Source organism: Onychostruthus taczanowskii, unplaced genomic scaffold (genome assembly GCF_017590055.1).
Source record: "Onychostruthus taczanowskii isolate IOZ18803 unplaced genomic scaffold, ASM1759005v1 scaffold74, whole genome shotgun sequence".
NCBI classification, from domain to species: Eukaryota; Metazoa; Chordata; class Aves; order Passeriformes; family Passeridae; genus Onychostruthus; species Onychostruthus taczanowskii.
The window spans coordinates 4,079,355-4,091,388 of NW_024505229.1; the positions used below are offsets into that span (position 1 = coordinate 4,079,355).

The 12,034-nt window shown below is 60.3% G+C and overlaps 1 protein-coding gene across 2 annotated transcripts; it reads left to right on the forward strand.

The window, feature by feature from the left end:
* The first annotated feature begins 954 nt into the window (after nucleotides 1-954).
* Nucleotides 955-11,520, forward strand: ELAPOR1 (endosome-lysosome associated apoptosis and autophagy regulator 1). 2 transcript variants are annotated; one of them, XM_041422603.1, is made up of 21 exons: nucleotides 955-1,075; nucleotides 2,097-2,289; nucleotides 3,382-3,529; nucleotides 4,059-4,139; nucleotides 4,388-4,493; nucleotides 4,570-4,719; nucleotides 5,078-5,166; nucleotides 5,240-5,417; nucleotides 6,007-6,135; nucleotides 6,219-6,309; nucleotides 6,390-6,495; nucleotides 6,568-6,705; nucleotides 6,807-7,061; nucleotides 7,666-7,839; nucleotides 8,697-8,862; nucleotides 9,592-9,688; nucleotides 9,764-9,865; nucleotides 10,420-10,546; nucleotides 10,614-10,792; nucleotides 10,871-11,036; nucleotides 11,193-11,520. In XM_041422603.1, exons 2-21 carry the CDS (start codon nucleotides 2,129-2,131, stop codon nucleotides 11,304-11,306), a joined length of 2,757 nt encoding a protein of 918 aa, XP_041278537.1. In that variant the 5' UTR covers nucleotides 955-1,075; nucleotides 2,097-2,128; the 3' UTR covers nucleotides 11,307-11,520. The 2 variants fall into 2 exon arrangements, with proteins under 2 accessions (XP_041278537.1, XP_041278535.1); XM_041422601.1 differs by having other exon boundaries at nucleotides 11,238-11,520.
* The last annotated feature ends 514 nt before the right edge of the window (nucleotides 11,521-12,034 follow it).

Sequence of the window (12,034 nt, forward strand, 5' to 3'; positions counted from 1 at the left end):
CCCCCCCCCATTGCTGTGTTTCCAGCTGATGGGAACATCAAAGCAGTTGTTTTCTCATCAACCTGCCACGCTCCAGCAGCCACTGGGAGCATGAAGCCACAGCACTGGCTCTGACACCTCAGAGCTGCTGCAGGGGGGGTGGGGAGCTCCCTCCCCTTGTACCCGAAATCCCAACAGCAGCACCAGATGTGGCCTTCACCCTGCCCACGCTGTCTGTCCCTGGCATCACCTCACCAGCCTTAAGCCAGTCTCAGCTTGGTGCAGCTGGCAGGATGGTGGGGGGGAGGGGGGGTGGTCATGGTGCCTCTGCGGTCCCCAGCGCTTCCTGGTTCCCCCTAGTCCCCCTTGCCCTCCCGCCCTATGCCCGGGGTGCTCCCAGGCCGTATCCGGGTTGTGCCACAGCTGTTCGGTGAGCAAAGTGTGTCACAGCGGCGCCAAGGCACACCAAGGGGCGTGACAGTGCCATGTGATCCCAGGAACATGGGGGGGCGCAGGGTTTCACCTCCACACCAGGGAGAGGTGCAGGGCTGTTGCTGCTCCAAGGTTCCTGGGCAACCCCAGCCATATCATCCCCCCACCCACAGCACTCCCATTTCCCAGCATCCTCTCATACTGCCTCCCCCCACCACCACAATACTCCCTCACTCTCAGCATCCCCCCTGGACCCCAGCTCCCCTCAATCCAGAGCATCTCCCACCCAAATCACCCTCATTGTCCAGTATCCCCCCACACTGAACTCTCCCCCACCCAAGTATGCCCCCACTCTGAGCACCCTCCCAAGCCCCCCTCACCAGGCCCTGGGCACCACAGGACACCACACCTTAACTCAAAACTATCCCTTGAAGGCACTGCCGGGCCCAGAGGCCAGCCCCTCTCAGGGAGCACAGGGTGTGGGAGCAGCCCGGGAGGTCTCAGGTGCAGCTCCCCTGCACGCTCCCTCTCTGTCTGCTGCAGTCCGAGTACCACTATGAGTACACAGCATGTGACAGCTCAGGATCACGCTGGAGGGTGGCTGTACCACACACGCCTGGACTCTGCACCGGCCTGCCTGACCCTGTCAGGGGCACTGAATGCTGTAAGGTTCCGACCAGGAATGGGATGGGGTCAGGCTGGGGGTGGGAATGGCAGGGATGGGAAATGAGGGCGACAGGAGGGAGAGAGTGGGGATACAAGCATAGCCATTATCGGCTCCAGTGCAGGGAACAGGAGGATGGAATGGGATCAGTGGGATGGGAATCCCCCGGGATGGGATGGTAGAAGAACTACAAGCACTGGGATGGGATGGGATGGAATAGGAATCATCCACACACCAACTCCCTGGGATGGGATGAGAGGGATGGGAACCAGAAACAGACAGGCATTGGGGTGGGATAAGACAGATGGGAATCACATGCACACACAGATAGGATGGGATGGTAATCACACATACAGTCATGGAATGGGATGAGAGGGATGGGAATCACACACACTGGGATGGAAATCCCCTCATCCCACACATGCACCAGGACAGGATGAGCAAGATGTGCACTCACTCACCTGAATGGGATGAGAGAGATGGAAATCCCACACACATAATGGGATAGGATGGGATGGGAATCCCACACATGGACAGTAGGATGGGATAAGAGGGATGGAAATCACACACACATGCATGAGAATGGGATGGGAATCACACACACAGTCACCAAATGGAATGAGAGCCATGGCAATCCCACCACACATACTTGGATGGAAATCTCCCCATCGCACACATGCACCAGGATAGGACGAGCAAGATGAGAATCCCCCTCACACAAACTCACTTACTAGGATGGGATGAGCAGGATGGGAATCCCAAACACATGCCCCCAAAGCCTGGGGGTGCCCCGGCTCCATGGCAGAGGGTTACATTCTGCCTGGATTGGGCAGAGTTGGGCGTTGGGTACCAAAACTCATGGCTGTGGGGGTTGCCCTTGTGGAATGGTAAGAATGGGGGATCCCAGTGCCTCCACCAGCTGGAGCACTTGGAAATGCAGAGCTGAGGGTGATGAGGCTGTAGCAGCACCAGGAGGATTGGGGGTGACCCTCCATGCCCTGTGCCCCGTCTCCATTGGCAGCATTCTCCTGTAAGGCGGGTGAGTTCCTGGAGATGCAGACACAGACGTGCCGGCCCTGCGCTGCAGGCACCTACTCGCTGGGCACTGGTGTCCGCTTTGATGAGTGGGATGAGGTGCCCCATGGCTTTGCCAACGTGGCCACCAACCTGGAGGTGGATGACAGCTTTGGCGATGCGGCAGAGAACTGCACAACGTGAGTCACTGTGTCACTGGCTGTGATGCCAGCACATGAGCACCTGGCATGTCAGGACAGGGTGCGGGGCACAGCGAGCAGGATGGGTGTGACACCCCTGTGCATCCATAGTGCCCAGTTGCCCCGATGCCCTTCTGTCATCCTGCCCTGGGAGGTGACACCAGCAGGGCATTACAGGGGCACCCTGATCACAGCAAGGGAACACCCAGCAGCATCACCCCCCGCCAGAAGTGGCAGAACCCCAACCCCATGGGACGTCCACATCAATATTCCTTGGAGATGGAGCACCCATGGAGGTCCTCACAGCTCCTATGGGGGGTCTCTACAGCACTCATGGGGGATCTCCACACCCCTGTGCCACCAGCGAGAGCCTTTATTTACCACCATAGCCCTTTGATCCTCACTGGCAACCTCTGAGCTCTTTTGGTTGTGCTGGCAGCCACCAGACCCTCTTACTTGTACCACAGCCATCAAGGCCTCTCATTTCTACCAGCAGCTGCCAAGCTCTCCCAGTTGTTCCGCTGCCACGGAACTTCCCACCAGCTGGTTGTACCAGCAGCCACTGGTACACAGCAAATACAGACAGCTACCACACCCTCCTCGTTGTACCACACCACTGAGCCCTCCCAGTTGTACCAGCTGCCAAAAAACACCCTGGTTACACCAACAACCACCAAGCTATCCCATATGTATTGTCAGGTTCTGAACCCTCCTGATTATACCAACAACCAAGAAACCCTCCCAGTTGTACCAACAACCACCAAACCCTCAGTTTTACTGGCACCGCCACACTGCTCCATTGATGCCTCTCTCAGCCACTCCCTACTCCCAGTAGCGTGTTCCTCATCCAGTCACATTCCCAGAACAGGGGGACCCCACTCTGTTCTCCTTGCAGTCCACATGGCTGTCAGCAGGCCAGGGGATTCTCCCCAGGGATATGTGTCTAGCCACCACACCTTGCCATGTCCCTAAGATGTGCCCAAGCCCCTGTGCCCCTCATTTCCCCCCTGCTTCTTGGGGACCCTCCTGGCTGTCCCTACAATCCCTGTCCTGCCTGCTGAGAGTGGTGACAGGATATATCACTTGCCCCAGGTCAACGTGGGTGCCGCTGGGGGATTACGTGGCCTCCAACACAGATGAGTGCACGGCCACCCTCATGTATGCTGTGAGCCTCAAGCAGTCGGGGACTGTCACCTTCGAGTACATCTACCCTGACAGCAGCATCGTCTTTGAATTCTTTGTGGGTGACGGGGGCACAGCTGGAGGGTGTGGGTCTCTGGGGACATGGAGGGGTCCATTGGGATATAAGAGAGGGTCCTAGATGGCATGAAGTGTCCCTAGGTACATGGGAGAAGTCCCTTGTGACCTGAGTGGGTCTGTGGGGACTCCTCAGGGGTCCCTGGGGACATGATATTTGTCCCTAGGGACATGGAAGTAGTCCCTGAGAACATGATGTGCATCCCTGGGGACATGGCAGGATCTCTGGTGGATGTGACAGGGGTCTCTGGGGACATGGGGAAGGAGACCCTGGATATAAGGGAAGGGTCCCTGGGGACATCATGGGGGTCCTTGCAGACATGGAGGGGTTCCCGGGGACATGAGAGTGGACCCTGGTGACGTGAGGGGAGCCCCATGAGATATGGCAGTGGTTCATGGAGGCATGAGGAGGGGTCCCTAGGAATATGGAGGGTCCCTGGGAGCATGGGGGTGTGTCCCTGGGGACATGCGGGGTCCCTGTGAACACGGGGTCCCTGACACTCTCCCTGCAGGTGCAGAACGACCAGTGCCAGCCCACGGTGGAGGAGTCCCGCTGGATGCGGACTACAGAGAAGGGCTGGGAATTCCACAGCGTGAGTGTTCGGTGGGAAGTGACACCATGGGGAGGTCCCTCGATGCTGCCCCAGCTATCCTTGTCCCTCCTGTGGGAAGAAGATGCTCCACGAGGCTGAGGAGGGGGCGGTGGGTGATGACAGATGGGGGTGCCACACACCTCCCTCCACTGGTGCCAACCCCCTCCACGGCAGCGGGATCCCCCACCCATGGTGCCAAACCCATCCCTGCAATGGGGTTACCCAGTCCCATGGGATCCTTCTCCCAGGTGGAGCTGAGCCGTGGGAACAACGTGCTGTACTGGCGGACCACCGCCTTCTCCGTCTGGTCCAAGGTGCCTAAACCGGTGCTGGTGAGGAACATCGGCATTACAGGTGGGTAGGGGCAGGAGGGAGGGTCTCGGGGTCGCGCACCTGCCTCCCCGCTACCTGAGCCTCCTCCCTCTCCCAGGGGTGGCCTTCACTTCCGAGTGCTTCCCCTGCAAGCCCGGCACCTTCGCCCCCGCTGCCGGCTCAACCGCCTGCCAGCCCTGTCCCGCCGACACCTTCTCTGGCAAAGGGGCCACTGCCTGCCAGCCCTGCGACCCTGACACCTATGCCGGTGAGAGGGGACACCCGGGGCTCTCCCCTCCCATATACTGTCCCTCTAGTATATGACCCTGGGAAGGGAAGGGGTGATGTAGGGAGCAGGGGTGACCTGACATCCCCTGGTGGCGACAGTGTTGGTGCCCCTCACAAACCTGACACCTATGCTGGTGAGGGGCGACACCCTTAGGGGTTCCTTTGTCCCCGCAATCTGTGCTGCAGGAGTGGCCCTGGGGGAGGGAGAGACGATGTGGGGAGTAGGGAGCACCCACTACCCCTTGGTTGGGAGGGAAGACAAGGACACCCCGTGTGGTGGGAACAGCACCGGGGTCTCCGAGCTGTGCTGGCTCACCCGCTGTGTCTCTCCTCAGCAGAGCCTGGCTCGGGGTCCTGCAAGCCACGTCCGCCCTGCACGGACAAGGATTTCTTCTACACCCACACGGCCTGCGACGCTGGTGGGGAGGTAATGTGGGGGCACCCCACGGTGGTCCCCCTGTCCCCCGGTGTTCCCCCCGGCTCACCTGCTTCCCCGACAGACCCAGCTGATGTACAAGTGGGCAGAGCCCAAGATCTGCAGTGAGGAGCTGCCGCAGGCGGCCCGGCTGCCATCCTCAGGGGTCAAGACTCGATGCCCCCCCTGCAATCCTGGCTTCGCCAAAGGCAATGGCAGCACCTGCCAGCCCTGTCCCTATGGCTTCTATTCCAATGGCTCCGGTAAGGCGGCCCTGTCATTGTCCCCAAAGTGTGACTGGGCAGCCTGAGCTGCCAGGGGAAGGTGGGTGCCAATCCAGTGCTGGGTTGTCCCCTCCTGTTCCCATGGCTCCAATAAGGACACCTCCACCACTGTCCCCAAGGAGTAACTGGGGTCTCTGGGGCTACCAGGGGGAGATGAGTGCCACCTCAGTGCAGGGTTGTCCCATCCTGTTCCCATCATTGTTCCTAAGTGGTGACCAAAGCACCCAAAGCTGACAGAGAGAAAGGTGGTACCACCCTGGTGCAGGGCTGTCCCTATGTATCCAGTAAGAACATCCCAGTTATTGTCTCTAGAAAGTAACTGGGATCCCTGGAGCTGCCAAGGGAAGGTGGGTACCAACTCAGTACAGAGCTGTCCTCTCCTGTCTCCATCATTGTCCCCAAGAGGTGGTTACCAATGCTGCAGGGAGGGGAATGTGGTACCACCCTAGTGCAGGGCTGTCCCATCTTGTCCCCATCACTGGCCTCAAGGGGTAAGCAGGGCACTCCAAGCTGACAGAGGGGGAGGTGGGTGCCACCCCTGTGCAGGGCTGTTGCCTCCTCTCCCCAGCCTGCCTCAGATGCCCAGAGGGCACTGAGCCGGCTCTGGGCTTGGAGTACAAGTGGTGGAACGTGCTGCCCCCCAACATGGAGACCACCGTGCTCAGCGGCATCAACTTCGAGTACAAGGGCATTGCAGGTAGTGGCAAGAGGGCTGTCCCTTCCCTGTCCCTTGCTGGGGCACTGCCAGGGACCTGTCTGAGTGTCATTGCATCCCTGCAGGCTGGGAGGTAGCTGGGGACTACATTTACACGGCAGCTGGAGCCTCTGACAGCGACTTCATGATCCTCACACTGGTGGTCCCTGGCTTCAGGTGAGGTGGGGGCCACCACCAGGGAGCAGGGGGGACACGGCCATGGAGCAGAGCTAGCAGTGTCCCCATGCTGTCCCCAGCCCTCCAAGCCCAGTGCTGGAGGACACAGAGAGCAGGGAGGTGGCCAGGATCACCTTTGTTTTTGAGACGGTGTGCAGTGTTGGCTGTGAGCTCTACTTTATGGTGGTGAGTGGGGAGACACAGCAGTTTGGGGGGGCACAGTGAATTTGGGTGGTGCCACCTCCCTTGTCCCCACAGGGTGTCAACTCACGCACCAACACTCCAGTGGAGACATGGACAGGTTCCACAGGGAAACAATCCTACACCTACCTGGTGGAGAAGAACGCGACCATGAGCTTCACCTGGGCCTTCCAGCGCACCCCGTACCACGAGGCGGTGAGGGACAGGGGGCTCTGCTTTGAGAGGGCTGGAGGGCCCAACTTTGGGGGGTCTGGTGGGGGGCGGGGGGCAGATGGTGATGATGCTCTCGGTGCCAGGGCCGGCGGTTCACCAGTGATGTGGCCAAGCTGTACAGCATCAACGTCACCAATGTGCAGGGGGGGGTGGCCTCCTTCTGCCGCCGCTGTGCCCCCCAGCCCACTGGGTCCTGTGCCCCATGTTCCCCTGGCAGTGCTGTGGACCCCAGCTCAGGCACCTGCCAGCCCTGCCCACCTGGCACCTACCTGCGGGGCCACCCCTCCGACGGAACACCCGCCTGCCGCCCCTGTGGCCCTGGCACACGCAGCAACCAGGTGACTGGGGATGGCGGGGGGTCCAAGTGTTCCTAAGTGTCCCCATGGGTGATGCCAATGGGCCCCAGAGGAGTGACACCAGCCTCCCCCACACCCAGGATGTCCCAGATGGTGGCACTGGCAAGCACCAGGAGGGTGACACTATCACGGGTGGGTGACACAAGCCTCCCCCAGTCATCCTGGGTGTGTGACACTATGTCCCCACGGAGGTGACACCAGCCCCTTACAGCCATTCTGGGTGGGTGACAGGATGGGTGACAGTGTCTGACCCCAGGTGGGTGATGCCTGCCCTCCTTGGCCATCTCCAGGGAGGTGACACCAGCCCTGTGGCAGTCCTGGGTGGGTTACAAGGTGGGTGACAATGTCTAATCCTGGGTGGGTAATGCCAGTCCCCCAGCTGTCCCCAGAGAGATGACACCAGCCCCTCCCAGACATCCCAGATGGGTGACAGTATCTGACACTGGTGGGTGGCAGTGGGTGACCCTGGTGGGTGCCACCATGGCCTTGCGGTCTCTGAGGAGTGGTGCCAGCTCTCCAGAGTCCCCACAAGGGTGTCCCCATTTGGTGGCATGGCCATCCCTGAGCTCCCTGTCCCTGTTCTCAGCTGCGATCGCTATGCTACAACAACTGCAGCCTGGCACTGGCACTGCCAGGCCGGATGCTGCACTTCGAGTTCCCATCGCTGGGCCAAGGTGCTGGGGTGGGCACTGGGCCCAGCTTCACCCCCAAAGGGCTGCGCTACAGCCATCACTTCCGCCTTAGCCTCTGTGGGCACCAGGTGAGACCCGTGTGGGCAAACACATGTGCACACATGGCAACACAGCCAGGGGATGGGCGCAGGCACACAAGTGCAAACACGGGCACGTGAGTGGGCACTCAGGAGAGTAGGCACATGTGGGCAGGAGGCCATGTAAACATGCATGCAGACATGGGAACGCACATGGAAAAGCACGCAAGGGCACTCACAGGAGGGCACAGGAACATGCATGAATGTATGGGAACACACCTGGGCTCATGGGTGGGTGGTCATAGATACACAAGTGCAAACACAAGCACATGTTGGGGTGTGTGTGCACTCACAGGCACATGAGTACAAACACAGGTGGGCATGCAAGTGGGTGGACACAAGCACGAGTGCAAACATGGGCACAGTGGGTGGATACTCAGGAGGGTGGACACAGGAACACAGGTGGGCACACTTGGGCACACACGGGCACGAGGGCTCAGGAATACACATGCACACATGAGCATCCAGATGGGCGAACACAGGCACACACCTGGGCACACAGATTGGAGGGGCATGCAGGTGGGCAGACACAGACAGACGTGCATATGTGCTTGTAGTCATGCAAACACAAGGACATGTATGCAAACAAACATTCCCACATGCAGGTGTGCAAATACAGGTGTACATGCTGTCACACCTGCACGCACACACGCACCCACTGGTGCAGTCATGTGTGCACAGTCACACAAACACATCTGCACAGCTGTGCAGACACGTGAACACTCGTGTAAACACATATGGACACTTGTGCAGCCACACCTGCATACCTATGGCCCTGCACACGCAAATGCCAGTCCCTTGTACACATAGTCTCACTCCACACACGTGTATCATGTATGTCCCCACAGGGCAGGAAGATGGCCTCATGTGCTGACAATGTGACGGCAGGTCGGGGGGGCCCTGCCCGTGTGGTCACCTCTTATGTGTGCCAGACCATTCTGGTGCCCCCTGACATCACTGGTGCCCGTGCAGCTGTGTCTTCGCAGCCCGTCAGCCTGGGTGACCACTTGCTGGGTGAGCAGGGAGGGAGGGGGTCACCCTGGGGAACTGGGAGGTCATTGAGACACATGGGTGGGACAGACACTAGAACATCTTGGTGGCACTGGCACACCAACTCTGAGACTCCTTAGGGGGACTGGGACACGTGTGGGACAGGAACTGGGACACCCTCGTGGCACTGAGAGTGGGACACCTTGTTGAAACTAGGACACCCTGGCAGGGACCAGGACACCCCAGTAGCACTGGGACACATGGGTGGGACAGGGAATAGCCTACTCCAGTGGCACTGGGATGCCCCAGTGGGACTCAGACACCCTGGTGGGACTGGGACACCCCAGTGGCACTGGGAGTGGGATACCCTGGTGGGATTGGGACACTGGCACTAGGACATTTCAGCAGCACTGGGATACCTTGGTGGCACAGGGACACCCCAATGGGATTGAAATACACCCTGGTGGGACTGGCACACTACGGGGGCATCTTGTTTGGGAGTGGGACATTGTCACTGGTATATGTCACTGACACCCCAGTGGGACTGGGACACCATGGTGTGATTTGAGACAACCTGCTGGGACTGGGACTCCTCAGTGGGACTGGGACACTGACACTGGGATGCCCTGTTGGGACTGGGGTATCCTGGCAGCACTGGGACACCCTAGTAGGACTGGGACACTCTGGTGGCACTAAGACACTGGGACTGGAACACCCTCCAGTGGGACTGGAGACACCCCTCTCTCCCTGCAGGTGTCACCACCAGCTCCGTGCTGGACAGCATCGTGTCTCCCCCAGAGCTCTTCCCCCCCAGCCATCCTGACCTGCCTGACATCATCTTCTTCTTCAGGTGCAGGCAGGTGACAGGGGGTTGACACCCACACTGTCTCCCCCTGTCCTTCTGACCCCCCATGTCCCCTGGCAGGTCCAACGACATGACACAGCCCTGCAGTGGTGGCCGGGCCACCACCATCCGCCTACGCTGTGATCCCCTGCGCATCGGCACTGGCACCCTGGCTGTCCCCAGGTGGGGAGGGGACACAGGGGACCCCGAGGAGGGTTTTGGGTGACCCAAGCATCTCCCGCTGTCAGGGTTGGGTGCATCCCTGGGGTATTTAGCTTTGGAGACACCATAGTCACAGTGTCAGTGTCCCTCATTCTGAGGCGTCACCCTGGCTGTTCCCAGGTGGAGGGGGTGGGACACTGGGGACACCAAGGAGGGGCTTAAGGGACTCCCAAAGTGACCCAAACATCTCCTGCTGTCATGGGTGGGCATGTCCTTGAGGTACTTTGCTTTGGGGACCACATGACGTGGTGTCAGAGTCCCTCACCCTGAGGTGTCACCCTGGCTGTGTCACCGTGTCCCACATGTACTCAGGCTGGCAGTGAAACAAAGGAGACCCCGAGGGAGGTTTGGGGACCTCAAAGATACCCTGCTGTCATGGTTAGATACTTCTTTGGGGTGCTTCACTTTGGGGATACCACTGTCATGCTGTCCCGACCCTGGGGTGTCACCTTAGCTGTAATCCCCACTTTGGAGCGTCACCATCACCTGAGCACCGCCTTTTTGTCTCTCCGAAGCAAATGCCCCGAGGGCACCTGCGACGGCTGCACCTTCCATTTCCTGTGGGTGACGGCCGAGGGATGTCCCCGCTGCTCCAGCTCCCACCACCGCCCCATCGTCGGCGCCTGTATCGGTGGCGTTCAGGTACCGCCCCGTGCCCCGGGCTGGGCTGCGGCTCCTACGGCCCCTGAACCCCCTTTCCCCCCATCAGAAAACCACCTACGTGTGGCGGGAGCCCCGGCTGTGCCACGGCGGGGACGCCCTGCCGCCGCAGGTGATCCAGGCGTGCCGGAGCGTGGATTTTTGGCTAAAAGTGGGAATTTCCACTGGGACGTGCGTGGCCGTCTTGCTGGCTGCGCTCGCCGCTTATTTCTGGAAAAAGACTCAAAAGTGAGCATTTGGCGGGATTTGGGGACACGGGGGCTAGCACTGTCACGGGGCGGGTGATGGCACCGTCTGCATTTCCAGGTTGGAATACAAATATTCCAAGCTGGTGATGGACGCGGCGGCCCGGGAGACCGACGCGACGTCGCCCGACAGCTGCGCCATCATGGAGGGGGAGGACGCGGAGGACGAGCTGCTCTTTGCCACCGAAATGTCACTTTTTGGAAAACTTAAAGCCCTGACGGCCAAGGTGAGGGGTGGGGTGGGGGGATGGAAACAACCCTGGAGTAGCCACTGGACAAGCGATGGTGAGGGTGGGATTTGAGGATGGTCCGTGCCTCAATTCCCCACCCCGGAGAGGCTCCGTGTCTCAGTTTCCCCACTCCAAGGGGGCTCTGTGCCTCAGTTCCCCACCCCGGGGGCTCCGGGCCTCAGTTTCCTCACCCCACAGCGGATGCCGGATGGATTCGACTCGGTCCCGCTCAAGACCTCATCCAGCAGCACCGATCGGGAGCTGTAAGAGGACGGGGGGCACCCTCGCATCCCCCAGCCCTCCCGGGAGCTGTGACGGGCCAGAGGGGCACCCACGGACACCCCAGCCCCGGGCAGCTGTGAAGGGAAGGGGGGGTACCCACGGCCCATCCCCCCGCGCCCCCCAACGTGGCCCCCATCGTGGCCTTAGGGATCCGCTTCGGACCGGAGCCTCGTTACGGCTTTTGTACGTGTGTCCCCACCGTGTCCTTCCCATCCCAAGCACCCAAAAATGCCAAATACAGGAGTGGGGTTTGTATAAGGGCTCCGTGTGTGTGGGACACGCATGGGGGTGCGGGGAGTTGAGCGTGGGCACCAGAAATGGGTGGGAGGAGGGCGCGGGGGTGTGCGCAGGGTGTCACACGTGTGAGCGGTGCTTAGGAGTGGGGTGGGGGAGCAGCGGAACTTTGACTTCCATCTGCACGCCCCCTAATGGGGGAAGTGGTAGAGGGTCCCCCAGATAGGTAGAGGCACAAGAACCCCGCCGGGACCCCCAAGGAGGGGACAGTGGGGTGACATGTGGTGCCAGAGACAGCCACAGTTGTGCCATGGGGTGCTGTAGAGGGGCGTGGGGCGGCTCTTGGGAGCCCTATGAACAACTGGGGTGCGAGGTGTCCTCGGGTAGGAGATCCACAGAGCCCAGCAGTATCCCTGGGATGTGGCTGAGGAACCCCAGCAATCCTCGGGGTGCGAGGGCAGAACCACAGAGACCCCTCT